This window comes from Thamnophis sirtalis, unplaced genomic scaffold (assembly GCF_051295495.1).
Source record: "Thamnophis sirtalis isolate CommonGarterSnake01/CBP01778 unplaced genomic scaffold, rThaSir2_p1.2 scaffold_2, whole genome shotgun sequence".
NCBI classification, from domain to species: Eukaryota; Metazoa; Chordata; class Lepidosauria; order Squamata; family Natricidae; genus Thamnophis; species Thamnophis sirtalis.
Window position 1 is genome coordinate 62,875,753 of NW_028261382.1, and position 27,427 is coordinate 62,903,179.

General features: G+C 44.8%; 1 protein-coding gene across 1 annotated transcript in view; it reads right to left on the bottom strand.

The window, feature by feature from the left end:
• Positions 1-27,427, bottom strand: part of EP400 (E1A binding protein p400) — an 89,727-nt gene that overhangs the window by 26,250 nt on the left and 36,050 nt on the right. The window contains 21 exon segments of the mRNA XM_087705787.1: positions 76-120; positions 571-705; positions 4,084-4,167; positions 6,129-6,332; positions 6,456-6,599; positions 7,911-8,022; positions 9,296-9,492; positions 10,942-11,111; positions 11,207-11,412; positions 12,356-12,645; positions 13,186-13,265; positions 14,605-14,769; positions 15,982-16,146; positions 18,874-19,161; positions 22,590-22,744; positions 23,921-24,087; positions 24,961-25,147; positions 25,692-25,828; positions 26,472-26,527; positions 26,530-26,645; positions 27,199-27,368. Coding sequence (XP_087561913.1) covers positions 76-120; positions 571-705; positions 4,084-4,167; positions 6,129-6,332; positions 6,456-6,599; positions 7,911-8,022; positions 9,296-9,492; positions 10,942-11,111; positions 11,207-11,412; positions 12,356-12,645; positions 13,186-13,265; positions 14,605-14,769; positions 15,982-16,146; positions 18,874-19,161; positions 22,590-22,744; positions 23,921-24,087; positions 24,961-25,147; positions 25,692-25,828; positions 26,472-26,527; positions 26,530-26,645; positions 27,199-27,368 — 3,273 coding nt within the window.

A 27,427-nucleotide genomic window follows, 5' to 3' on the forward strand; every position in this document is an offset into this window, starting at 1 on the left:
AGAGATAGAAAGAGGAGGGGAGGAGGAGGAGGATGAAAGGAGGAGAATGGGAAGAAAAGCAGGAGAAGGACTTACTGGCATTATTTCAGTTTGTCCATCTGGTCCTTCGTAAAAATACTCCTGTAGTGCCAGGGATGGTGGTAGTGGGGAGGAGAGGAAGGACAAAGAGAGGTTTATTCAGTTTCAATGTTATGAAAAATGAACCCCACTTCTTAATATCCCCTCTTCACAGCCAGTTCAAAATAGGGAGCATCATCTAAGGGGATCCCCCACTGCCTCCAAAAGGGAGACTGTAATCCCCAAAGGGCATCGTCGGCTGGGAAGCAAAGAAGAGAAAAAAGCTGAGCGAAGAGAAAAGTCGACAGCCGCTGCCACAACAGCTTCTCTACTCCTGAAAATTGACCTCAGCTAGAGCTAACTTGGAGATGTTAATTTACAACAATGGGAGAAGGGCGGCACTGAAAAGATGGTGGATGTGGGTTGTGACAGGAAAGCACCAGACAAGCCCCCAAGCCTGGAAATGTTTCCAGACCTTCAAGACGAGGGGGGAAAGCTGGGGAAAGTGTTTACTTTGTTATAGGCATCTTCTCGAGTGTAAGTGAAAAGCTCTTCCTCTTTCCCTTGCAGGAGCGTTTTCTCCTCTTCCTCTCTCAGCTCTTTCAGGTGCTGAGACTCCCATTTCCGTTTTGCCGTCCTTGTTTCCACCTAGACGTTAGAAACAGAAAAAGAAAAAGAAAATGTGGGTTCGGGAGAGCTTGTTATCGCGGTATTTCTGCATCAAAAGATCCCTGTGTCTGTTGATGGGGGCTACACATTTTGCCTTCCTTTGATAAGTATAATAATAGGTATAGGTAAAGGTTCCCCTTGCACATATGTGCTAGTCGTTCCCGACTCTTGGGGGCGGTGCTCATCTTCATTTCAAAGCCGAAAAGCCAGCGCTGTCCAAAGACATCTCCGTGGTCATGTGGCCGGCATGACTAAACACCGAAAGCACACGGAACACTGTTACTTTCCCACCAAAGGTGGTCCCTATTTTTCTACTTGCATTCTTTTTTTTTTTTGTATAAAAAGTTTTTATTTTTAGACAAACATAGATAAACAAGACATAAAACAAAACATAAAAACACCTTCTATTACATACAGTGTGTCAATTGGTTACAAGGTTTTTGTGCATTCTTTCCATAGTCATCACTTGCAATTTATATGAATCACATAATATCAAATTGAATATGTTTGTATACATTATTATCATTATACCTTGTTTTAAACGAGATATTCTAAATGTTGGGTTCATTTATATTATAACAATTCATTACATCATCTTCAATCTATCCAATAATAATATATCTTTATGTTATATTCAATATCATTCTATTATTCTTTTATTCATAACATTCTCTAGTATCTTTCATTTCCATATTTTTTATTAACCATTGATAAAATAAATCCCATATCTTATAAAATTGTTTATCTTTTTGTTCTCTAATTTCAAATGTCAATTTACTCATTTCAGCTCATTCTATTATTTTATGAATAACTTCCTCCTGCATTGGTATTTTCTCATTTTTTTCCAACCAGTTATAGATTTTTGTCCAATATTCCTAAATTTAGAATAAAATTTTATTTTGGCATGTCATTACATCATCCTAAAACCATCCAGTAATATTACCTCTTTATATTGTATTCTATATGAAATTGTTTATTTTTGGTTACAAAACTTTTGCGCATACATTATCATTGTTAATCATTTATTTGACTATAACTATTATTACTTCATTTTATGCATAATATTCTAAGTTTAACTAAATTTAAATTAGTTTTTATTATAGCATTTCATTACATCATCCTTTATCCTTCCAATAGTAGTGCAGTATTATATCGCCTGCCATTTGTAGTATTTGTGTTCTAATTGCTTTCTTGGTAGATCTTATATGGACATCTCTTGTTTTCCATTGCATATCTTGTAAAGACTTGTGACCCCTTGTCTGTTCCTTCCATCAACTTCCCTTTGGTCATCACTGATGCTTTGCCAAAATTTCTATCATTACTTCTGCCAAATTTTCTCACTTTTCTTCTATATTCTGGAATCTGAAGTAAAATTCTAATCTGTCAATCTCCCATTCCAATATTCCACTCTTGTCTTTTCCATCCACACTCAATCTGCTGTCAATATCACCTCTTTTCTTATCTTTTTGTTCACCTTTTTCTTCAATTTTTTGAAATCTGTCCTCATATTTCATCATCATTTGATAAGTATTCTCAATTTTTTCATCTATTTTTTCTGTTCTTTGTTCAATATTCTCCATTCTCTTTTTAATGCTCTCTGTTCTTACTTGTATTTTTTGAATTTCTTGCATAATCATCTGTAATGTCATTTTCTTTTCTTTTCCATGCTGGAACATTCCTCCAGATAGTAAACCCTGCCACTATATAGAATAAAGCTTTTTTGTTAAATTCCAAACCAATTCACTGCAATCGTCTCTCTTTCAAGTCAAGGCTTTCTTTTCACTCGAATCCAGCTACTGATAGTATCTTAGAGGAGTACCTGTATAAACAATCCGTGCTCCTCCCACTATCATTTTCAATAAACAAACTCAAAGACCTTGAAATGTAGATCAAATGTTCAAAGAAAGAAAAGAAAAACAATGTTTCCAAGCCTCCAAGCATCTAAGTGGCAGTTACTTCTTTTCTTCTACTTTTACTCCCCTCTTTATATTCCAGGCTTAAGGAGAAAAAGAAAAGTACTTAAAGAGAAAATGTGATAGAGCATTGAAAAAAGAAAAAGAAAGTCTTAATCGATAGGTATTTAAAAAGGAAAAATAGAAGAAGAATAAAAAAAAACCCAGTCCAGTTTAAAAAGTAAGAAGCGTTTGTAAAAATTCCATCAATAAAAAGATTAAAAAGAAAAAAAAATAACACACTAAGTGTGACTCAGGCTTAATCTTGCCGCTTAATCTCTTCTGTCTTCAATTTTAACTTTACTTTTGATCTTTTTGGGTGTTCTCTTTTCTAATAATAAAATTTATCTCACCAATTTGACACATTTTCTCTCCCGCTTTGCTTCTGTTCTAGAGCTGTCCCAACTTTCAGCAGCTTCAATGGCTGATTCTCTGTGACCGGAAAAAAGGCTTCTCCTGGACCTACTGGGGACTTTGCAGTGTCCCTGGGATCGACAGGATGTGCCCTTCTCTATCACCGTCTCTATGGGATGGTTTAGGTCCAAATGGACCATCCAGCAGCAGAGATATCGACTGCGATCCTGGAGCTCCAAGATGCACATTGTATCGTCGCGACATCAACCCCGCCTCCGTCTACTTGCATTCTTTACGTGCTTTCAAACTGCAGGTTGGCAGAAGCTGGGACAAGTAACAGGAGCTCACTCCGTTACATGGCACTAGGGATTCAAACCACTGAACTGCCAAGCTCAGCATCTTAGCCACTGAGCCACAATGTCCCTATCAAGGTATAATAATAGCATAATAATGTTGACATTCTTACTTCCCGGCATATCATCAGCCAGTCAGTTTGATCTAGTGGTTAAGGCACCAGGCTAGAAAATGGGGAGTCTGTGAGTTTTAGTCCCACCTTAGTCATGAAAGCTGGCTGGGTGACTTTGACCCAATCACCAGAAGAGAGAGACTTCTAGTCCGGCCTTAACCATGAAAACCAGCTGGGTGACTTTGGGCTAATGACCAGAAAATGGTGAGTTCTAGTCCTGCTTTAGACATGAAAGCCAACTGGGTGATTTTGGGTCAATCATCAGACCCATACTCCCACCTTAAACGTCAAGGTTAACTGGGTGACTTTGAGCAAATCACCAGGAGACTGGGAGCGCTAGTTCTGCCTTAGCCATGAAAACCATCTGGGTGACTTTGAGCCAATTACCAGGAGACAGTGAGTTCTAGTCACGTCTTAGCCATGAAAGTATGATGTTAGGATAGTCCCTCTCTCTCTCATCATAGGGTTGTGGGGAAAATAGGATGAAGGCGTGTTGGATATGTTTGCCACCCTGAGTTATTCGTATAAATAATAACAGCAGGATGCATGTCAATAAAACTAAGTAAATAAATAAACAGATCCTACCTCATTTTCTTTAGATTCATTCTCCTCAGCGGAAACATGAAAGAATTCCAAATAATTCAAGGCATACTTTTCAATGGGGGTGAGCTGAAAAAAAAAGCAAAGCGAAGCCATAGCTTAAAATATTAAAATATTAATGGGCAACAGATTAATGACCTTTGGAGCGGGCAACCAAATGCCAATAGGTGAAGGTTCCCCTTGCACATCTGTGCTAGTTGTTCCCGACTCTAGGGGGCAGTGCTCATCTCCATTTCAAAGTCGAAGAGCCAGCCCTGTCGGAAGACATCTCCGTGGTCATGTGGCCAGCATGACTCAATGCCGAAGGCGCACGGAACGCTGTTCCCTTCCCACCAAAGGTAGTCCCTATTTTTCTACTTGCATTTTTTATGTGCTTTCAAACTGCTAGGTTGACAGAAACTGGGACAAGTAACGGGAGTTCACTCCATTACACGGCACTAGGGATTCGAACCACCGAACTGCCGACCTTTCTGATCGACAGATTCAGCGTCTTAGTCACTGAGCCACCGCATTCCTTGTGCCAATATAGAACCATGCTTGGTTTGCATTAATTTGGTGTCACTTGATAAATACAGCCACACTCTGTTTATTAAACTGGGAACACAATCTCTCTCTTAGTTTCGAATGGGACATAACTCTTTTAAAAAGCAAAGGAATGGACAACTTGGACAGCCAACTAAATGTCTATGGAGATTCTCCATCATCCAGGTCATGGTTGTCTCAAAGAGGCTTTTTTTTTCAAGAGGCAATTGGACTTTCTGATTTTTCTTTGAAGACGTTTTGCTTCTCATCCAAGAAGCTTCTTCAGCTTCTTCTGAAGCCTCTACATCAGAGCTGAAGAAGCTTCTTGGATGAGAAGCGAAACAACTTCAAAGAAAAAACCAGAAAGTCCAGTTGCCTCTTGAAAAAGCACCTTTGGGTAGAGCTAACTCAATCTTAAAAGAAGCATATATTTTTTCTTAGTCAGAGCAAAATGGAGATGTCTTGCTGGGAAGAATCAGATGCATTAATTTTTTTTTTTTAAAGCGAGCAAGACATAAAAATGGAGAGCCACTTTAGTATAGGGATTGAAGCCCCAAGCTAGAAACTGGGAGACTGTGGAATTCTAGTTCTGTCTTTGGCCTGAAGCCAGCTTGGGGGGGATCTTAGCCCAGTCCCTCTTCTAATCTTTAGAAGAAGTTAGCAAAGGAAACTGAGAAATCATGCCAACAAAACTTCAAGGGATGGTCCAGGTAGAATAGGAATGCTGCTTCACAGTGCTTTTACAGCCCCCAAGGGGTTTTACAAGATTCAAATAAATGAGCTGGAAGGGGCCTTGAAGGTCTTCCAGTCCATCCCCCTACTCAAGGTGGAGAACCTATAAAGATTTCAGGCAAGTGACTGTCCAGTCTCTTCCTAAAAACCTCCAGTGATGAAGTCCTTACAACTTCTGGTGGCAAGCTGTTCCACTGGTTAATTGTCCTCACAGTCAGAAAGTTTCTCCTTAATACCAGGTTACTTCTCTCTTTGATTAGTTTCCAAGCCTTGTTTCCTGCCTTCTAGTGCTTTGGAGAATAATTATACACCCTCTCTTTTATGGGGGACCCTCAAATACTGGAGGACTGCTATCATGGTCGCCCTAGTCCTTCTTTTCTCTAGACTAACCAAACCCAAATCCTGCAGCCTGTTCATCCTATGTTTTCATCTCCAGGCTTTTGATCATCTTAGTTGCTCTTCTCTACACTTTTCCCAAAATGGTTGCAGTATTTCAAGTGTAGTCTTAGTGAGTTTTATAGTCAGCCTATTGCCCTCAACAATAGTCCTCATTTTATCGACCACGGAAAGAAGGAAGGAAGGCTGAGTCAACCTTGAGCCTGGTGAGAATCGAACTGCAGTCAGCCAGCAGTCAGCAGAAGTAGCCTGCAGTATGCCTTCTAACCACCGTGCCACCACTGGAAGTCAGGACTCCCCTCACTAATTGAAAAGCACACGCACGGACATCAAAAGAACATGCTTCTCAGATCTGAAATGCAGATGGAAACCAAGAGCACCTGATCGACCACGGCCACCAGTTCCTGCAGCAGAGAAGGTTGCTCAAGATATTGTGCCTTCCCGAGTTCTGAAACCAGAGGTCTCAACGCCGACTCGCTCTCTCCATCCCGGACACGCGAATTCCACTCCTCGTTCTCCTCGTCCTCTTCCATCTCCTCTTCCTCCTCCTTCTCCTCTTCCTCTCGTTCGGTACTTTTCAGAGCCTTTAAGAAAACGCAAAGCATCTTTGTGTACCCCTTTGTACAACTCAACTCTCAACCAGCAAATCCAAAGCACAAATGCTCCACACTTTCTTGCCTCCTTTGAAAAGCTCTGCCCTTCCTTACCTCTATGAAAGGCCTGGCCACTTTGGGGGAGATGGTTTCGGATGGAGACGGCTCTTGTGACAGCATGACGAATTCTTCGGCTTTCACCCGGAAGCCCGAATCCTCCATTGGTGAGTGAACTTCAAAAAGTTCCTGAATTGTTTGCTGCAGAGAGAAGGGAAGAGAAGGGAAGACTTATTCCATCTTCACCTCCCTCGTTTACTTACTTTGGTTCTCAGGTAGTTTCCCCTGTCGTGTCCGAGTCTAGGGGGTGGGCCTCATCTTCGTTCCCTGGCCAAGGGAGCCAACGTTGTCTGAAGGCATTTTCTGTGGTCACGTGGCCAGCATGGGACATAGTTTCATGTTCTTTCCTAAGTCCTTAATCAGGATTTCCTGCCTAAGCAGGGGGTTGGACTAGAAGACCTCCAAGGTCCCTTCCAACTGCGCTATTCTATTCTATTCTATTATCTAGTCTGGTGTAGTCTAGTCTAGTCTATTCATTTTCTATATTCTGTTCTGTTCTATTCTATATTTCTTGTTCTGTTTTATTATATTATACTTTCTATTCTTTATTCTATTTTCTATTTTCTCCTTTCTTCTTTCCTCATTCTATTCTATTCTATTCTGTATTTCTTGTTCTGTTCTATTCTCAACTATTTTCTACTCTTTATTCTATTCTATTTTCTCCTTCCTTCTTTCCTCCTCCTCATTCTATTCCATTCCACTCTATTCTCTAGTCTGGTGTAGTCTAGTCTAGTCTATTCATTTTCTATATTCTGCTCTGTTCTATTATATTATATTTTCTATTCTTTATTCTATTTGCTCCTTTCTTCTTTCCTCATTCTATTCTATTCTATATTTCTTGTTCTGTTCTATTCTCAACTATTTTCTACTCTTTATTCTATTTTCTCCTTCCTCCCTCCCTCCTCCTTATTCTATTCTATTTTATTCTATTCTCTAGTCTGGTCTGGTCTAGTCTAGTCTAGTCTATTCATTTTCTATATTCTGTTCTGTTCTATTCTATTCTATTTTTCTTGTTCTATTGTATTATATTATATTTTCCATTCTTTATTCTATTTTCTTCTTTCTTCTTACCTCATTCCATTCCATTCTCTTCCATATTTCTTGTTCTGTTCTATTCTCAACTATTTTCTACTCTTTATTCTATTCTATTTTCTCCTTCCTTTTTTCCTCCTCCTCCTCATTCTATTCTTATCTATTCTATTCTATTCTACTCTATTCTACTCCTATTCCTACTCTACTGCCTTCCCAATAAAGTGGTGCCTATGTCAACTTTATCTACTTGCATTGGCAAGTTTTCAAACTGCTAGGAGAGCAGGAGCTGGGGTGAGAATCTTATATTTCTACATCACTTCATCTCCAGATGCTTCGGAGGTGTCAGTCAAGTGCTCCGAGTTTTCCAAAGGCATTGGACTCAAGCGAACATTTTTCCTGCCCTTTCCAAGCTGGAGATACCTGCGTTAAAAAGGCCATGGAGTAGTCGTTTCCCTGAGCGGCTACTTCTCGGATCAGATCCTTTGTCCCGTTTTTTAAGAGCTTCTCTTCGACCGAGTTCCCACTGACCAGCCTAGAGAAATCAAGAGAGGAAGCATGGCTTTAAAAGGGAGGGTTTTAAAGACAGCGCCTGAGAAAAACAGCAAAGCCACGGATAACAAAAGGCAGTCCTCCACTTACAACAGTTAGTTCAGTGACTGTCCGAAATTACAACTTCACTAAAGAAAAAAAGTGACTTACGAACCATTTCTCACTTATGACCATTGCAGTATCCCCAGGGTCATGTGGTCAAACTTTAGACACGTGGCAGCTGACTCAAACCTATGACAGTTGCTGCATCAGAGGGTCATGCGATCCCCTTTTGCGACCTTGCGATAAGCAACATCAATGGGGAAGCCAAATTGACTTAACAACCATGTTACTCACTTAAAAAAAAACAATTCCTTAACTGTTGTGGCAAGAAAGGTCGTAAAAATGGAGCAAAACTCTCCATTCATTTACTTGACTTTTTCTTGATCTTAAATTTTTTATATTTTTTCTTTCGAATTTTTTTCTCCTTTTTAATTCTATTGTTCTAGTACCTCTCCTCAGTTTTTCCTTCCAATTTTCCCCAACATTCCCATTTACCATTTAAATGGATGGAGAGAAAAGACCTTAAGAGAAATGAAATTCCTGAGAAACTGAGAGAAAATGTTTAAAAAGAGAAGAAAGAGAAGCATTGGTTAATAGAATAGAATGAAATTTAGTGAATATAGCCAAAGGTTTATGCTTAATATAATGTGGGGGGGGACACATTAAAATTACTATTTGTGGATAATTAAACAAAATGTTGAATATGTAAAATTAAATTTGAGGATACATGTTATGAACAGTGAAATAGAATAATAGATGCAAATGGACATGTTAAATGTGATTAATTAATAATTAATTTGGAGAGGCAAATAATGATATTGTCAATATATTAAGAAGGAATTAAAATTAAGCGGGAGATTATGTAATGAAGATACGATGACTAGAAATGGAAAATGGGAAAAAGATGTAAAATGTACTATGTATAATTAGAAGATGTACAGAGGGAAAAAGCCTGGACAACACTTTGTTTATAAAGAAGTTTTAAGTATGTAACAAAACAAAAAAAAAACTTTCCTTGGGGAAAAAAAATGGAGCAAAACTCACTTAGCAAATTTCTCCCTTAGCAACAGAAATTTTGGGCTCGGTTGTGATCCTAAGTCGAGGACTACCGGTATTGGATTAAAAAAAAAAAAATTAAGAACCCGATTTGGAGGGATAGCGTTATAGGCTCGCCCTTATCTCCTGAGTTGTCTCTTCTTTTCCACCGGCATCACCTGTAAATGTGGATATCCTTGCACCGGCCAATCCGATCGCACCACTCCTGAGCTTTGGCTTCCATCACCGGGTTTAAGTCGTTGTCATAGAACACGACGGTGTCGGCTTCCACCAGGTTGACGCCCGTGGAGCGGCTGTGGGAGGAGAGGATGGCGCAGAAGAGCCGTTTGTCTCGATTGAAGGTTTTCATCAGCTCCTGACAGAGAGGGAAGGACACACTGGTTTGCAAAAGCTCACGAGAAGATATACAGATATACCAGGGGTCAGCAATCTTAAACACTCAAAGAGCCATTTGGACCCGTTTCCCACAGAAAAGGAAACACTGGGAGCCACAAGAACTCCTTCCCGTGCCTGACTTTTCCCTGAGCAGCCGCCAAACTAGCCTATGTAGTTGAATGAAACATTGTGTTTGCTTCTGAAACTATTCTTTTCCTGGATTTATCCATTGTTCGCCTACTGGGGGTCGAAACGCTCAATAAATCATGTGCCGGCTGATGTTGCACATTGGCGGCGGTTGTGACGCATATTTAGAGCGACAGGGAGCTGCTTCAGAGGGATGAAAGAGACACATGCAGCTCCAGAGCACGGGTTGCTGACCCCTAAGATATACCGAAATACAGGATCATCTGCCGCATTCTCATTGGCTTAAAAACTAAACCTGGTAGGATTTGCCCAATGAAGCAGGCAGAAATCCATGTTTTATGACAGGGGTGTCAAACTCAAGGCCCAGGGGCCGGAGCCGGCCCACCGCATGCTTAGACCTGACCCGCAAGATCACCCTGGAAACAGCGAAGGACTGGTCCGCAGTGCCTCTGCCGGCAAAAATGGAGCTCGGGAGAGCTGCGGGTGACACTCCCGGGCTGTTTTCGCTGGCAGAGGGTTGCAAGTAGCTGTCCCAACAAAAAATGGAGCTCGGGAGCCTGTTTTCGCTGGCAGAGTACTCGGGCTACCACAGATGCCCCCAACACGAGTGATGTTGAGCTGGCCACACTCATCCCGTCGCCATCACCCTCCCCAAGGTGAAACAAAACCGTGATGCGGCCCTCAATGAAATCCAATTTGACACCCCTATATTATGACATCTGTGACAGGGTTTAGACGCAAAGTAAAACATACGATGAATAGTTTGAAAGGAACTGGTTATGTCTAAAAGTCTAAGGACGAGAAGGACTAAGGGTGACATGAGAACAGTCTTCTACTATTTGTGGGAGGGGGGGCTGTCCCAAGAGAAGACGGTATCGATCAATTTTCCAAAGTACCAGAGGGCAGGACAAAAAAAGCAATGGAAGGAAACGAATCAAGGAGAGAAGCAACCTGGAACTTAGGAAAAAAAATCCTCACAGTGAGGACAATTAATCAGTGGAACTCTCTAGAAGTTGTGGGTGCTCCCTCACTGGAGGTTTTCAAGAAGAGATTGGACAGCCGTGTGTCCAGAGCGGCACAGGATCTCCTGCCTGAGCTTGGGGGGTGGATTAGAAGACCTCTGAGGTCCCTTCCAACTTGGTTGTTCTGTTATAGACCTGAAAATGCTATGTGTGAACTTGCTCACTGGGTGCAAGTGGGCTTCCTCCCACAGTGAGCGTGCTCAGGGGGAAGTTACAAAAATCAAGTTCTGGAAAGAGCGAGGAAAAATAGCAAGACGGACCTGGCGCTCTTCCTGGTTTGCACACTCATCGATTCTCACGTAGGTGAGGAAATGGAAGTTGAGGAACCGTTCCAAGATGTCCAACATGAGCATCATCTGCGACAAGATCAGCACCCTTCGCCCTTCTGACTTCAGCTTCTGGAGCAAGACCGCCAGGGCTTCCAGCTTCCCTGCAATGCAAGAGGAAGAAGAAGAATCAGAGCCCGGGAGCCTGAAGTCATCTGTCAGGTTGATGGACAGGTGGAAATCAAGGCGTTTCCTCTACCTGCATCGTACTGGATCAGACGGAGGTCAGGGAAGGGAAGCAACAGCCGGGGCATGGTCAGCTGATGCAGCTGCTTCAGGTACGGCAACGCCTTCTCCTTCAGGTTGTGCCGGAGGAGTTTCATCCGGTGGCTGTAAGCAGGGGGAAGCCTCGCCACGTGCAAAGACGGAGGAGCGGCCACAGCAGCGGGCAACGCGCAGAGTGCCCTTGGGAACAAAGCACAACCATGGCAAATGTTCCTGGCAGGGCCATGTTGTCACCCGCCTGATTTCAAAACCTGCTCTGAATGAGGCTTCCCCAAGAGCCTGAAGCAAACTCGACAAAAACCCCTTTTATTAATTGATTGGGAATTCTGCTCATTCACTTCCAGCAAAGTCTTTCAAGGGAGGATTTACTGTCACAGACCTTATCGGGCTTGGAAAGCTGCCAGGCTGATATCTGCAGAACTTGGCAAGGAGTCTTGGAGAGTCACAAACCAATTAAGCGAACTAATGGTCTCTTGCAAACTTCACTCCCCTTTCGCTTCTCTTTTATTCCCTCTATGAGGGGCCATTCATCGTCCACCTGTGGCCTTAAACTCAAGTCAACGCCTGTTCTTTAACTGTTCCCTTCATCTGGCAACTCTGTGCATGTGCACACTGGGAACAGGCTCCAGCTGTTTGTCTGGCTCACTGATCTCTGACTCAGAAGGCAGCTGATAACTGGCATATGGCCCTGGCCCCCCCTCTGCCTCTGACGCAGAGCCCTCATCAGAGCCTTCCCCAGACTTCAGGACCGTCCCATGTTCCTCCCCAACCTCCGAATCTGCTTCCAGCTCTGCTGGCCACTAACAGGCCACAACACCTCCTTTCTCTTTGACCTCAAGGGTAGACTCGGGTTTCTAAATGTCCCAGTGTTGGAAGACAATGTATAAAGTATGGAAAGTGCATCCAAAGTCTACATCTCAAGGCCCATGTTTCTCCCCAACCTCCTCACTGTCCAAATCTGCTGGCAGCTCTGCTGGCGGGCCACAACACACACAACTTAAAGTTGCGAAGGGTTGAGACCCCTGAACTAGGCAACCCCCTGAGCCAAGAATGCCCTTTGATAACGACTCAGTAGAGAATCGTTGGGAGGAAGACTCGAGCCAAGGATGGAGCTTGGAGTCACCTGTCGATGGTGTCCCTCAAGGACTGCTGCTGCTGTTCCAGCTGGCAGGTCAACCCTCCTAGAGGGTCTTGATGATCTTTGGAGAGACCGCAGTTGACGAAACCAGCCCAGCTCCATTTTCTGGTTCTGGCGGAGAACTGAGGTGTTGTTGTGTTGGAGTTGCCCACCAGGGAGCAAATCCTACGGACATCCTTGCCGTAGACGGGAGCTCTGGAGCAACGCCGTTCGTTGCAAGAGAAGATCCGGTCCAAGCGTTCCTTCAGAAGCCTGTTTTTCTCCTCAAACGACTCCTTGGTAGATGACAAAAACAAGAACGCCCAGAGCGGTTGCAGAGATCATTAATTCTCTAAAATTAGAAAGATTAAAGTTCTACAGCTGCCTGCTGGGATGCCTTGTAAACTTACAGCCTTGCTTACACCAAAAATAACTATAAAGTGTAGCCATCCCCCCCCCCACACACAATTTAAAATACGCAATTTCACCTTGAAAAAAGAGGACAAACAATAGCGACAAAATGAAATAAAATTGTGCAAAAGGCCAAGGGAGGAAGGGAAGGGAGGAAGGGAGGGAGAGAGAAGAAAGAAAGAAAGAAAGAAAGAAAGAAGGGAGGGAGGGAGGGAGGGAGGGAGGGAGGGAAGGAAGGAAGGAAGGAAGGAAGGAAGGAAGGAAGGAAGGAAGGAAGGAAGGAAGGAAGGAAGGAAGGAAGGAAGGAAGGAAGGAACCCTAAGACTGTGGTATGGGGCATACTCCATTACTTCCAAAAATGGATTTGAAAGAGATGTTAATTCTGAGGCCTTGGTGGCTCGCAAATGCAAAATAAGTGGCCATACCTGTGAATGACCGCCATGAATGCCAGACTTCAGGGAGGAAGCAGAGTCTCCCGATGCCATATTAGCGCCCATGGTTCTTCCTGCAAACACAAACTTAAAACCTCAATCAAAATGTTTATACGGCTCAAGCATCCCCTTATAAATGGCTTCGCACTCTGAATCAAACAGTGGAGGCCACAGGTCACATTCACACAGACAGTCCTCCACTTACAACAGTCTTTTTAGTGGCTGCCCGAAGTTACAACGGCACTAAAAAAAAAGGTGCCGTTTCTCATGGTCCTTCATGATTTCAACAGTCTTAAGGGTGAAAAACTTCTGACTGTTTCTCACACTTCAGACCACTGCATGATCCCTGCGGTCTTGTGATCAGAATTCAGACACGTAGCGTATTTGTGACGGTTGCAGTGTCACCTTTGGCAACCTTCTGACAACTAAAATCAATGGGGAAGCCAGATTCACTGAACAGCTGGATTACTTACCTTGCCGTTTTATAAAACCCTAGTAAGGCCACATCTGGAATAACTGCAACCAATTTTTGTCACCCTACTACAAAAAAGATGTTGAGACTTTGGAAAAAAAGTTCAGAGAAGAGCAACTAAGATGATCAAAGACCTGGAGACTAAAACATATGAAGTGCGGCTGCAGGATTTGGGGTTTGGTTAGTCTAAAGAAGAGAAGAATTAGGGGTGACATGATAGCAGTATTCCAGTATTTGAGGGGCTGTCACAAAGAAGAGGGGGTCAAATTATTCTCCAAAGCACCAGAAGGCAGGACAAGAAGCACTGGATGGAAACTAACCAAAGACAGAAACAACCTGGAATTGAGGAGAAGTTTCCTAACAGTGAGAATAATTAACCTGTAGAACAGCTTGCCACCAGAAATTGCAGGTGCTCCATCACTGGAGGTTTCTAAAAACAGTCTAAACTGCACCTCAGAAGCCTGATCTTCAAAATCTGTGATCAGCTCCCATCTCTCCTTATCAAAGGGCCCAAATTTGGACCACAGCCTCTGTAGGAGTGGCGAAGCAAAGGGGGACCTCCTGGCATGTAGAGAGGAGCCGCATCTCCCCCCCACCCCCTGACTAGGAAAGCCCCCTCAGCCTTATCTCTCCAAGCCTGTTAAAAGTCTGTTGTGAAATCCCATGAAAGACTGTTTACCAGGACTTTGCTTGAGAGGAATTCCCTTTAAATTAAATAAAAGGGGCTTTATCGGGACGAGGAGTCGGCTTCTTGTTTTTGGGAAGCCTCAGTCAGAACATAGGGAACAGACTGAATAAAGCTCTCTACAACAACCCTGACATGTGGGTGAGTGGCGGGCAGCACAAGTTCACTGTTCTCTCATGAATGCTCTGAGTGTCACAGCAATACAGGAATTGGGACAGGTAAGATAGAAAGATGGACACAAAGGAAGCGTCCTTACCTGGCTGAGTTCCTGATGAAGTCTGCAACCCCACTGTGTGCTGGTTCCCAAGTGCGTTGAGAGCATTTTGGACAGTTCCTGGCTGGGGCACCGTCTGCACCACCACGGGGCCCTGAGGTCGGAGATATTGGGGACCCGGAGCCGAAACTATTTGCAGGACACTGCCTGGAAGGTAGAAATTGAAAGTGAAAGAAAAAGGGGACTGACTTTTTCAGGAAGTAATAAGACTGCCCCACTGATTTTTTTCTAACATCTCATCTTAGGAAAAGTTGACCATCACTGCAATATCCTCACAGTCACACGATCAAAATCTGGGCCCTTGGAAACTGACATACATTTTACAATGGTTGCAGTGTCTCAAGGATATGTGATCACCTAATGGTGACTTTTCCAGCCTGATTCCGACAAGCAAAGTCAACGGGGGAAGATGGATTTGCTTTAAGGCCGCATAATTCATTTAACCCTTGCAGGGATTCGCTTAAACTTCCGTGGGGAAAAAAGGGTCGTAAAACGGAACAAAACTCGCTTAACAACTGCCTTGCTTAGCAGCAGAAATTTTGGGCTCAGTTTTGCTTGTAAATCGATAATTATTTGAATGGTTAAACAATCCACGGATTCCTTGGGTGGCCTTAATGAAGGCTGGATTCTGTTGGTCTCCAAGGATCTCCAAAATGGGAATGATCCAGGAGGGTTAGCTTGATGAAGAGAAGAGAAGAGAAGAGAAGAGACTTTATTGTCACTTTGAATGTATGCAAATTGTCATACATTAAAAATGAAATTTTGTTGCATCCAGCTCTTAAAGGGTCACCACCTCCAATTTACCCTACATAAACATGACAAAATAAATAAATAGGTAAATACAAAAGTATGTATATACCCACATATATTCTATGACACAGAGAAACAACCGTTTAGATTGGATGTATACATGTTTATGGCGAGAAAAATGAATCTTGAGAATTTACCAGACTTGGAAACAAAATTGTAACAGAATCTGGTAGTCCTGCTAGAAATACTTCGAAACCTCGTCCCAGAGGGGAGCAACAGAAACAGACTATGGGATGGGTAGGGTGGGGAGGTCTCTAACAATACTTTGAGCTCTAAGCACATAGCGCTTATAAGCAATATCCTGAATAAAGGGACGTGAGCTTCCCATAATCTTCTCTGCTGCCCTCACTACTCTCTGTAGGGATTTTCTATCTGAGGCACTGCTGCCACCAAACCAAACAGGGATGCAATTGCCCTTAATGTCTACAACCGGAAGACCACGCAAAATCCAAAATACGTCCCAGGAAGCACGGGTAGATCACCCATCCCAACCGAGAAAAATGCTGGGGACGGGGAGTCTCCCCAGAAGTATACTTCAAAGCTGCTCACCTTGCAGTTGTAGAGGCTGTCCTGCGGTCAACTGGCGGAGTTGGCTGTGAGACAGAGTGAATTTGTTTCCCTGGAACTGCAGCGTCACCGGTGTCTCCGGCTGTGTGATCCGGCCCTGTGCCCCTGCAATGGAAGCCAGCTGGGCTATTTTGACCACTTCACCACCTGGGGAAGAGGGGTGGAAGCACCCGTGAAGAAGGAGAGGGCAAGGCAGGTGGGGGGGGGGCTTCTCCCAGAGATCCCCTGGTTTCCTGTCGTGGCGGTTAGTAAAACGGAGGACGTGAACCACATGCAGAGATGTAGAGAGAATGCAGAGGTGGGAGCGGAGGGAGGGAGGGAGGGGAAGGGAGGAGGGAAGTGTCATCCAAGAAGTTCCACAGGTACAGCTTTGATACAGGTGTGACGGGCCAATTTCATTGGGCTCAGTTTCTTTAAATGCGGAACGGTGGGGTGATCGGGGCAGGCAGAGGGCAGAGATCCTTCCACTTTCACAGATTAACAAGCGTGACCTGGAAAAAACTCACGTGACACTTCAGAAAAGAGAGAGAAGAAAAGTCCTTAAGGTCGGAACCTCTACTGCCTTTTCAAAAGCAAACTAACGCAGGAATTAACAATGCACAGGGCACACGGAATAATTGAACCAAAGAAGAGTATGTTTATGTGTATATATACACAATCTACTTTTGCATTGAACTCCAAGCCCAAAATAAGATCATATGTGAGTGGGTGTATTCACTTGTGATATACTGTACATGCATGCATGTATGCAAGCATACATACATACATACATACATATACACAAGCTGATAACCCAGCATTGCCCAGGTATTTATTTATAGGGGGGAAATATCGGGACCAAACATAATTTCTAAGTTGGATTTTCCCCCTTACCAGAGGGAGCCCCCTTGTGGAGTACTGTGAAGCTGTTACCATGGCAACTCCACTGCGCTGTACAGCAGAAGCCATTTTACAGCAGTACAGTAGAAGCCATTTTAAGGCACAATAGGCTATATCTTAACAGAACACACACACCGAGGGGTTTTAAGGGTGTCGTACCCCCCACAGTAATTTGGGCTTGGAAATCTACGTGAAAGCAGATTCATTCCCAAGGATTTAATTTCCCCAATTCATTGGAAACGTCCAATTAGCAATGACGAATTTTTCTACTGGGGAGGTCGGTAAGCTCATGCAGCTCTAGCCAAAAGGACTTGGATTCAGCAAATGTATTTTTCAGCACACAGAAGGTTATCTTTCACAGACTCCCTTTGATGAAGAATTGAAGGTTTATTGGTTGTGACAAGTGACAATTTTTTGAGTGTGTCCGTAGGTGTCCCTGCCATGAATGAAACATGAAATTCAGGCTCTGTTAACCTGAATTTATGGAGTTTCTCTGTAAAATCAACTCAGAAAGGGACAGAAAAAATCAGGATTTTTAATGCCTGTATACAAACGTCGAATCTCTCAAGTTTTGGAGTAGAGTGTGGCATATTTGTTTGACTTTTATAAAGGCAGTGGGTTCCCTGGGGAGATGGGGGTGGGGGGAGAACATTAGTACAACAGTGCTGGAGAGTCACTCTAAAGCAAGAGTGGACGCCTCTGGTTCCTTTATACCATCTGTGGACTTTAACTCCCAGAATCCCTGGCTAAGGAATTCTGGGAGTTGAAGCCTACAGGTGGAAAGGGGACAGAGCCGCCCACCCTTGCTCCAGAGGTGCTAATAATTCATCTATTCATCAGAAATAGAAATAGCTTTAGCCTGTTCCTAAGCCCAGCTTCCCATTCTTCCTTACGGAGCGTGGTTCCTTCCTGTGAGATTAGTGTTCTCAAAAAAAAAAATATAAAAAAAATGAAAGAATTAAATTAGGAGGAGGAAATGTGCTTTTTTTTTCCTTTCCCAAAATTTAGTTTCCGAGGAAGGCTGACCGAAGAGAAGAAACATGCAAAGAGAAAGGAGATTAAGTTGACACCGCTAATGTGCAGGTAATCCTTGACTTAACCTCAATAACAAAGCCCAAAGTTTACGCGGCTAAGCAAGGCGGTCCTTAAGAGAGCCGCGCCCCGTTTCCCAGCCTTTTAAATGTTGCCACATTGGTTAAATGAATTGCCGCAGAATCCGGAGGTCATTAAGTGAATCCAGCTGCCCCCCCCTCCCGGGTCGACCTTGTCCGGAAACCGCCTGGAAAGGTTACCAGCGGGGATCACATGACCCTAGGATAGTGCAACTGTCGTAAGTACATGCCAGTTGCCGAGATTTTGATGCTGCAAGTATTTTGAATGTGCTGTTAACTTCTGACTGTCACTAACAAAACGGTTTTAAGTCAAGGACCACCTGTGTGTTCACATCAATTTTCAGAGCCCTTTTTTCTTATCTAAATAGCAATAGTACTCAGACTTATATACCGCTTCACAGTGCTTTTTACAGCGGTCTCTAAGTGGATTACAGAATCAGCCTCTTGCCCCCAACAATCTGGGTCCTTATTTTACCCACCTCGGAAGGGCGGGAGGCTGAGTCAACCTTGAGCCTGGTGAGACTCGAACTGCCGAACTGCAGCTAGCAGCCAGCTGAAGTCGCCTGCAGTACTGCACTAACCACTGTGCCACTGTGGCTCTTATGTTGCACCCCAAAGTTTTTCGTTCCCAAAATAAAGCAAATTAAAATGGTGAGCAAGGCAAACTCCAAAGGGGGAGGAGAATGGAAAGGGAAGGAGCAAACCGAGCCCCCGTCCAAATATACCTCTACGCGGATCCCTGTACACATGGTTAGGGGTGCCTAATAACTTAACCTCAGGGAAGCTTTGGAAAGGAGGAGGGGAGGAGGAAGAGGAGGAAGAGGAGGAGGAGGGAGAGAAGGAAGCTGGAGACACCTAGGAAGCAGGGCAGAGGGGCACTTACTGGGTAACCGAGCCTGTGCCTGACTGGTTAACAGGAGCCTCTGAGGCTGGACACTCTGTTGGATGGTGGGTGGGGGAGCCTGTGGCTGGGCCTGCCCTAGCTGGAGGCCCTGGGTGGTAGCCTGGCCCCGCAGTTTCACTGGATGGGCCGGGCTAGTTGCGTTGGCGAAGGTCATTGCTGGCGGATGTCTTGGAGGAGGAAGAGGAAGAGGAGGAGGTGGAGGAACACTGGAGGAAGACTGCAATTGTGGTGGCGCGGCAGTGGCAGCCGAGGAGACGGCAACGGTGGCTGCAATCAATAAGGTCAGGGGGTATAAGCGGTTAGAGTCGGTCCTTTTTCTTTCTTTCAAGGGTTAGAGCAATGGAGAAATTTCAGCGGTCACAGTTTTAAACGTCAGGGGGGGTGGGGTGAGTACAGACAGCCTAACCCTTAAATGAGTGGTGCGGTTGGCCTAGAGGTGGAGCTCTCCCCTCACAATCAGGAGGCTGTGGGTTCGATCGTAGGCAGAGGCAGATCTTTCTCTCTCTGGGCACAATGAGAATATTATCTGCCAAACAAAACTGGTGACAAGAAAGGCATCCGGCCAGTAATCACTCAGCTGCATTCAGCTGCCCAGACTCCACCCCGCAAGGGATTATTAAATGATGATGATTTGGGAGCCTTAAATCAAGGCACCGAAAGCGACCCGATGCTCGAATTTAGCTTCTCGGTGGCTGTGCGTGTAAACACACATGCACAAACACATGGGAACACAATTTTGGGGAGGAGGAGGGGAGGGGAGAGAGTTCAGGTGGGTTTGCCAGCTCTTCACTTTGACAGCTTGGAAGGCTTTCTAACATGAAGTTCTCCAACTTTATCCAAGGAGAGCTAGGGTGGTGTAAAGACCGCCAGGTTGGTTCAGGTGCCAGGCTAGAAAGCAGGACATTGTGAGTTCTAGTTCCTCCCTTTGGCAAGAGAACCAGGTGGGTGTTCTGACCTAGGCTTCCTGAGAAAGCTGAATCACAATCTTAGTCCCCAAAACCCTCTTCTATTTAAATGGCTGTGAATTATGGTCACTCACAGCCCATAATTATTCACAAACATTATGTGAAGATTCTGACAGATGTCTGCTCGAGTTGCCAAAGTCTTTCAGGGTAATGTTGATAAGCACCCACCTTTCTCTCCCTTGAAACTCTGCCAGAGACCTAATTGTCAATTAGTTTTACAAAGCCAAATGGAGCACAGAGTCAAACAGGACTTCTCAGAGCTTGAACCGATCAGATGAACTAATTGCTTCCTAAAAAGGCTCACCTCCGTTTGCTCCTCTTTTATGTCTCATGGGAGGGCCAATCATCTCCAAGCCCTTTTTGTCTTAACTGTTCTTGCCTTCTGGCAGCTCTGAGCATGCGCACACTGGGAACAGGCTCACACTGTTCTTCTGTCTCGCTGATGTCAGACTCCAGAGGCAGCACATAACTACCAGATGGCCCCGGCCTCATTTCTGCCTCTGACACAGAGCCCTCATCACAGCCTTCCCCAGACTCCTGGATTGGCCCATGTTCCTCCCCAACCTCCTCACTGTCCGAATCAATGGCCAGCTCTGCTGGCCACTGGTGGACCACAACCACAACCTTGAGCCAGTGTCTGTCTCTCTGTCTCTATCTTTTTCATTTATCTCTCTATTTCTCTATTTCTCTATTCATCCATCCATCCATAAATCTCTCTCCCTATATCTCTATTTATCATCAAATATCTATCTATCTATCTATCTATCTATCTATCTATCTATCTATCTATCTATCTATCTATCTATCTATCATCTATTCTCTCTCTCTGTCTCTCCCCCTCCCTCCCTTCCTCCCCAACCCACGTCACAGGATTGTTGTTATGGGGAAAAGGAGGAGGAAAAAAGGTATGTTGGATAAATTTGCCGACTTGAGTTATTTCTAAAAATAATAGCAGTGGGATACAAACAAATGAATAAATAAATAAAAAGGGCTGCCCTGATGAAGCTTCATCATCTTAAGCACTCACTGAATTTGAGACCAAAGGGGAAAAAAACACAAACATACAACAAAGCAGCTTTATCATGCCCATCCTAACCACCCGCTGAATTTGAGACCAAAAAAAGGACACAGTCTAAACATTCTGCTGGAAATGTTGACTTTCAGCTCAAGCTGAAACCTTTAAAAAGAAAAGGATGATGAAAACACAGGTAAGAGGGGGTTTGCTTGAACACTTCAATACCCTCCATTCCAGATTTTCAAACAAAGCACAATCAAGTCATTGATCCAAAATGAGATTCTCTCACAATATTAGTGATCAAACTGGGACCAACCTCTTTAAAACCAAGTTTGGGGGTGTGGGATTTAAGCATTTAAGCCCCAGGTCGCTTGCCTGGACCATCTCCAGAAAGAGCAGGACAACTGGCTGTCGTTCCATTTTTTAAGTCCCTTTCTGAAGTTCCAAATCAAAAGGGGGAGGGGGAAAAAAGGGGGGGTGGGAGAGCTTAAAATTAGGTTTTCTGAGAGAAATCCCATCAAAATGAAATCTGCCCAGTGTCACTTGCTGGTGAGATGAACAGTGTATGAAAATTTAACAAACGAAATAAAATGTCCGGGAATATCTCAGCCCAAGCGAACTCAACAAGAGCATCCTGCCTTGAAAACTCAGGAAGACACCCACCAAAACCTACCATGTTTTCCTGAAAAAAAGACAGGCTCTAATTTTCGTTTGAAACCCCCCCCCCCAAATAAGCGCTTGGCCTTATTTTCGGGGAGGTCTTATTATTTTGGAGGTGCAGGAGGCCCCTTAACCTCGGCCCGCAGCTCAGCTGATCCAGAGAGGGCCGGAAATTCTGTCTCTGTTTCTGGTACACTCTTGCCAGCCCTAGCGTCACTGGGCGGGCTGCTCTTTTTGCGGGCGCCACTAAGAGAAGGGGTGTGGGAGCTAGGGTTTGTGGGAGTGGCCTCTGTGACTCTGTTCCGAATGGATGGCAGGTGCATTTGGGGTGCATGGAGCATGTCCCCCCTTTCCTTTCCCATCCCCAAGAAATGGCAGGGACCGGCTGCCCATGTGCTTAAATATTTTCAGGGAAGGCTTATTTTTTGGGGAGGGCTTATTTTAGCACGGGCTCAAATGCCCGATTGGGCTTATTATCTGGGGAGGTCTTATTTGGGGGGAAACCAGGATAGGAGAGCACCTTATGTGTTGAAGAACCACAGAATTGGTTCACAATTCACAGAAGAACCTCAGAATTGAGCTTCCAAAATGCCAGCTCAGGACGCATTCAGGAAACAGAGAAACCACTAAATGCAGCTCAAGCTGAGTAGAAGGTCAAGTCAAAGACCTGGGAATCCTTCCATCCAAATCCCAAGTGGACAATATCTCAACATCTGTACACCCAACCTGGCCTGAGGTCCACAGCTGGAAATGCTGGTTGGAGAAGAAACAATTAGGTGGATCTACCCCAATCCGTTCCTCCAGTCTGATGACTTGTGTGCAGCTTCCTCAACATTGATTTCATCCAGATGTGCAGGAATTCCAACCTGGGCTGGTAGTTAGTGGTGGTTGTGGTGAACCTCAACAGATCGGGAAGGCACCAGGTTGAGGAAGGCTGGTTTAATTCCAAGGACTGGTTTTGTCACAGGAGGGGGAGGGAGGGAGGATGAGCATGAAGGGGAACCAACCCACCCTTGTTGACAAGGAAGGAAACCGAGAAGGATCGCCTTTCTCACCTTGATTTGCAGATACCGTTGTCATGGGAGACCTTCCTCGCACTTGGGCCTGTTGAGCAACCGTTGCCGTACTGGTGGCCCGCTGCACTTGAGCGCTAGGAAAGGTGACCATCTTGCCTTCAGGTTTTTGTCCATACTGAACAGGTTGAAACAATCTGGAAAAAAGAAAAACCCAAGGATGGTTGGCTGCTGGGATGATTTTCCACAAAGTAATTTTGGAGTCATAGTAATAAAAAAAAAAAGCAAGTACCGTATTTTTCAGAATATAAGATGCACCTTTTCCCCTCAAAAAAAGAGGCTGAAAATCTGGGTGCATGTTATACACTGAATACAGCATTTTTTGCCTACCGAAGCCCCGCCCCTTCACCAAAATAGCCGTGCATAGCCTTATGGAGGCTTTCAGAGAGCTCCTAGGGGCTGGGGAGGGCATAAATGAGCAAAAAAACAGCCCATTTGTTGCTCAATTTTGCCCCCGCCCCCAGGAGCACTTTGTAAGCCTCCTAAAGGCTATCCATGCCCTCTGTGACAAAAAGCGGGCCCATTTTTGCAAAAAACGGGACATTTTTGGGAGGTTTGCAGAGTGCAAACTTTTTAAAAAAAATTTGCCACTTCAAAACATCGGTGCGTCTTATACTCCAAAAAATACGGTAATTCAGAGTCCTTTCGACCACATTTAAAAATTGAGGAACTCTCTCCTCAAGGAGGAGAGGATTTTGGGATTTTGCTATCTTGAGCCAAAGGCACTTTCTAGCATCCTTTTTAATGACCTTAGGGTGGAAGGGGGTTGAATATTTAGGGGATGGTCATGGTGCCCTAACCCTTGGAGATGCTTTAAACTCTTCCTTCCTTCCTTCCTTCCTTCCTTCCTTCCTTCCTTCCTTCCTTCCTTCCTTCCTTCCTTCCTTCCTTCCTTCCTTCCTTCCAACCCTTGAATGCCATTCTGAAATTGAGACCCATGCTTGAGACCGTGAGCATCAACATCATCATCATCGTCTTTTAACGACCCCATAATTCCTTGCTGGGTGGAATCTGGCCAAGGGAATGGAGCTAGCAGAAGGTTTAATGGCCGGATGCCATTCCTGTTGCCAGGGTGGAGTTTTGTTCAGCAGATATATTCTCATCCTGCCCAGACAGAGAGAAATATCTGCCTCTACCTAGGATTGAACTCACAGCCTCCTAACTGTAAGGTGAGAGCTCCAGCTCTGGGCCACCGCAACACTCCCATGAGCATCAACATGCCACACAAAACTGTGCAGGGACAAGAGTCCGATCAGCATTACGATTGGCTGAACAAGAGGCAGTGGTGTTATGGAAGGCTAGGTGCGGCTTACCTGTTGGGCTTCAGCTTGACGGGAGGCGGCCTGGGAGGCGGCAGGGGAGAGGTGTAGATCTCTTCGATGAGCTTCCGGGTTATTTTTTGTTTGGGCACCACCTGGGATTCATACCGCGTCATTTTCTTCTCGAGTCCAATCAGGTCAAAGAGACTCAGGTCTGCAACCTAGAGGATGGCCAAGAGGGGAGAAAGTGTACCTTGGGCACCTGTTATCATTGGATTTAGTCCCTTTAGTTGTTAGGCTGATGATGTTACTTAGTTTGGTAACGAAAGGTCTGCAAGGAAACAACCAAGCTCAGGAAGCATCACGGACCCCACAGTCCTTCTTCTCTTCCTCCTCCCGTCTCCTCCTCCTCCTCCTCCACTCTGCAAGCCACATTTCTTTCTAGCACTGATGATGCTACCTAGTTGGGTCATGAAACGTCTGCAAGGAAACTACCGAGCTCAGAGAGCAACAAGGACCCAACAGTTCAATGTTGAGTTACAAAGATTCTCTTCTATTGTTAGTTCATTTCATCTCTCTCTCTCTCTCTCTCTCTCTCTTTCTCTCTCTCTCTCTCTCTCTCTCTCTCTCACACACACACACACACACACACACACACACACACACACACACACACACACACAAACTGTGGAGTCCTTGATCACACCTTGGAGCAGAAAAGTAAAATTAGAAATTGAAAAGATCCTTATTTCCTAGTCCATTTCATCTCTCCATCTCCCTCTCTCTCCCTCCCCCCCCCTCTCTCTCACACACACAAACTGTGGAGTCCTTGATCACACCTTGGAGCAGAAAAGTAAAATTAGAACTTAGAAGTTGAAAACATTCTCCCTTTTATTTTCTAGTCCATTTCATCTCTCCATTTCCATCTCTTTCTCACACACACACACACACACACACACACACACACACACACACGCTATGGAGTCCTTGGGCACGCCATGGGGCAAAAGAATAGAATTAGAAATGGGAAGTCGGAAAGGTTCTCCCTCTTCCTCATCCAACAGGGGACCTTGCGAGTCCAACCCTTCACTCACCTTCCACAGGCCGCTCTCCAAGGCTGTTAAGGCCAGCGAGGCGGTCGAGAACTGCAAAGCCCCCGAAACGTAAGAGGAGCCACACAGCCGAGGGTTGATCAGATCCGGGTGGTTGCAGATCTTCTGCAGCTGCATCAAGACATGAAGAACACTGACGAAGTGCCCACTTTTCACAGCATCTTGGGTCCTGCCGAAGGAGAAGAAACCAGAGGCTCAAAGTTAGAAGAGTGAATTAAGGCTGAAACCTACAATGAACGGTTGCAGGAATTGGGCATGTCTAGTCTAGGAAAAAGAAGGACCAGGGTAGACATGAGAGCAGTCTTCCAGTATTTGAGGGGCTGCCACAGAGAGGAGGGGGTCAACCTGTTTTCCAAAGCACCCGAAGGCCAGACAAGGAATAATGGATGGAAACTGACCAAGGAAATAAGGAGGAATTTTCTGACAGTGAGAACAGTCAACCCATGGAACAGAAGTTTCCTTCGTAAGTTGTGGGAGCTTCGTCCCTGGAGGCTTTCAAGAAGAGACTGGACTGCCATCTGTCAGAAATGCTGCAGGGTCTCCTGCTTCGGCAGGAGGTTGGACTAGATGACCTACAAGGTCCCTTCCAATTCTGTTAATCTGTAACCAGGATGATGAGGTGACTGGAGGATGAAACCTACGATGAATGGTTGCAGGAACCGGGCATGGCTAACCATCGTTAATGGTTCTATGTTCAACTCAGAGACACCTACTCGGGCTGGAGGATGACGTCTTCGTACATCATTTTCTGCCGGTTGGAAAGCCGGCACTTGAGGACGTGTTCGTACTTCTTTGTCAGCTGCTTCTCCACGTCCCTTTTGGATCTGCGCAGGATGAATGGCTGGATCATCTGCAGAGGAGAGGTGGGAGGGAGGGAGAGGAGGAAGCGGGCGGTGAATATTTTAGACGTTCAAGGATATCCCTTCGCACAAAGAGTAGTGGAAGCTTGGAAGCAACTTTCAGGGAAGTCGGCTGTTAGGAAATGAAGCTTAAATAAACATGCTGGGGGTAAACAGATGTCCATCATCCGGCCAAAAATGAAAAATAAAATAAAAAATTAATAAAAATAATGAATTATTAAATTATTCAATTTGATAAAAATTAAAGGTGAAGGAGAAAAAGAAAAGGAAAGAAAGGAGGAGGAGGAAGGAAGTGACAATGAGAGGGAGGGAGGAAGGAGGGAAGGGGACAATGAGAGGGAGGGAGGGAGGGAGGGAAGGGGCAATAAGAGGGAGGTATGAAAGGAACCAAGGGAGAGAGGGAGGGAGGAAGGATGGAAGGAAGGAAGGAAGGAGGAAGGATGGAAGGAAGGAAGGAAGAAGGGAGGGAGGGAGGGAAGGAAGGAAGGGAGAATGGGAAGGAAGGAAATAAACTCAAAGGGCAGTCTTGAAGCACCACTTTTTCTTCTGCCAGTTTTCTATCTTTCCAACATAACCTTTGTCAAAATCCTATTGCCCTGGGCCCAATCCCAGCGCCTGGCTTGAGGGACTCACCCTGTGCAGCCTGATGACGAGCTTATGGCAGTAGTCTTGATTCTCCTCGTTGGCTGCTTCACTGGGAAATCCAGGTAAGCTTTGGAGATTCCTGGAATCAGGAAGTGTACCATGGTCCACAGTTCCATCAAGGTGTTGTGCAGAGGGGTATCGATCAGAAGTAAGCGGTACTGACTGCAAAGAGAGGTGAGGGGGTGGGGTGGCACAGTGTAAGCCCTCCCGGAGAAACAAGACAAAGAAACACAATCAAATGGCCTCCTTCTATTTTAGTGTAAGGCTACATCAACAGAATCTTGCAAGTCAGAAGGTCCAAACTTTCCATGGATACTTTTTAAAAATAGTTTACTAGCCGATAATCCGGCGTTGCCTGGGTATTTATTTATAGGGGGGGAAAAGTCCGAACCAAACGTAATTCTAACATTGGATTTTCCCCCTTACCAGAGGAAGCCCCCTTGTGGAGTACTGGGAAGCCGTTTACATGGCCATTCCACTGCGCTGTACAGTAGAATCCATTTTACAGCAGTACATTAGAAGCCATTTTACAGCACAACAGGCTGTATCTTAGCAGAAAACACACCCCAAGGCATGTTAGGGGTGTCTTCCCCCACAGTATTTGTCTCCAGAGGGTACATCGTCTGTGTACCAAGTTTGGTTGAAATTGCTCGAGGCGTTCCAGAGTTTATATATATAGATATAAAAATATATAAGATTTTGACCGGGTCCAGACCTGCGCAGGTGGAAGAGGGCTTCCCAGTGCTTCTCCGTCATGTTCTTAATCTGTTGCATCTCGTCCACCATGAGGTACTTCCATCGTATCTTCATGAATGCTTGGTGGCCTTTGAAGAGCTGCTTGTAGGAGGTGATGCAGACGTTAAAACTGTTGGGTTCGGTCCACTCCTACGGAAGGGAGGGCCAATGAGAGGGAGGGAGAGAAGGAAGGGAGGGAAGGAAGGAAC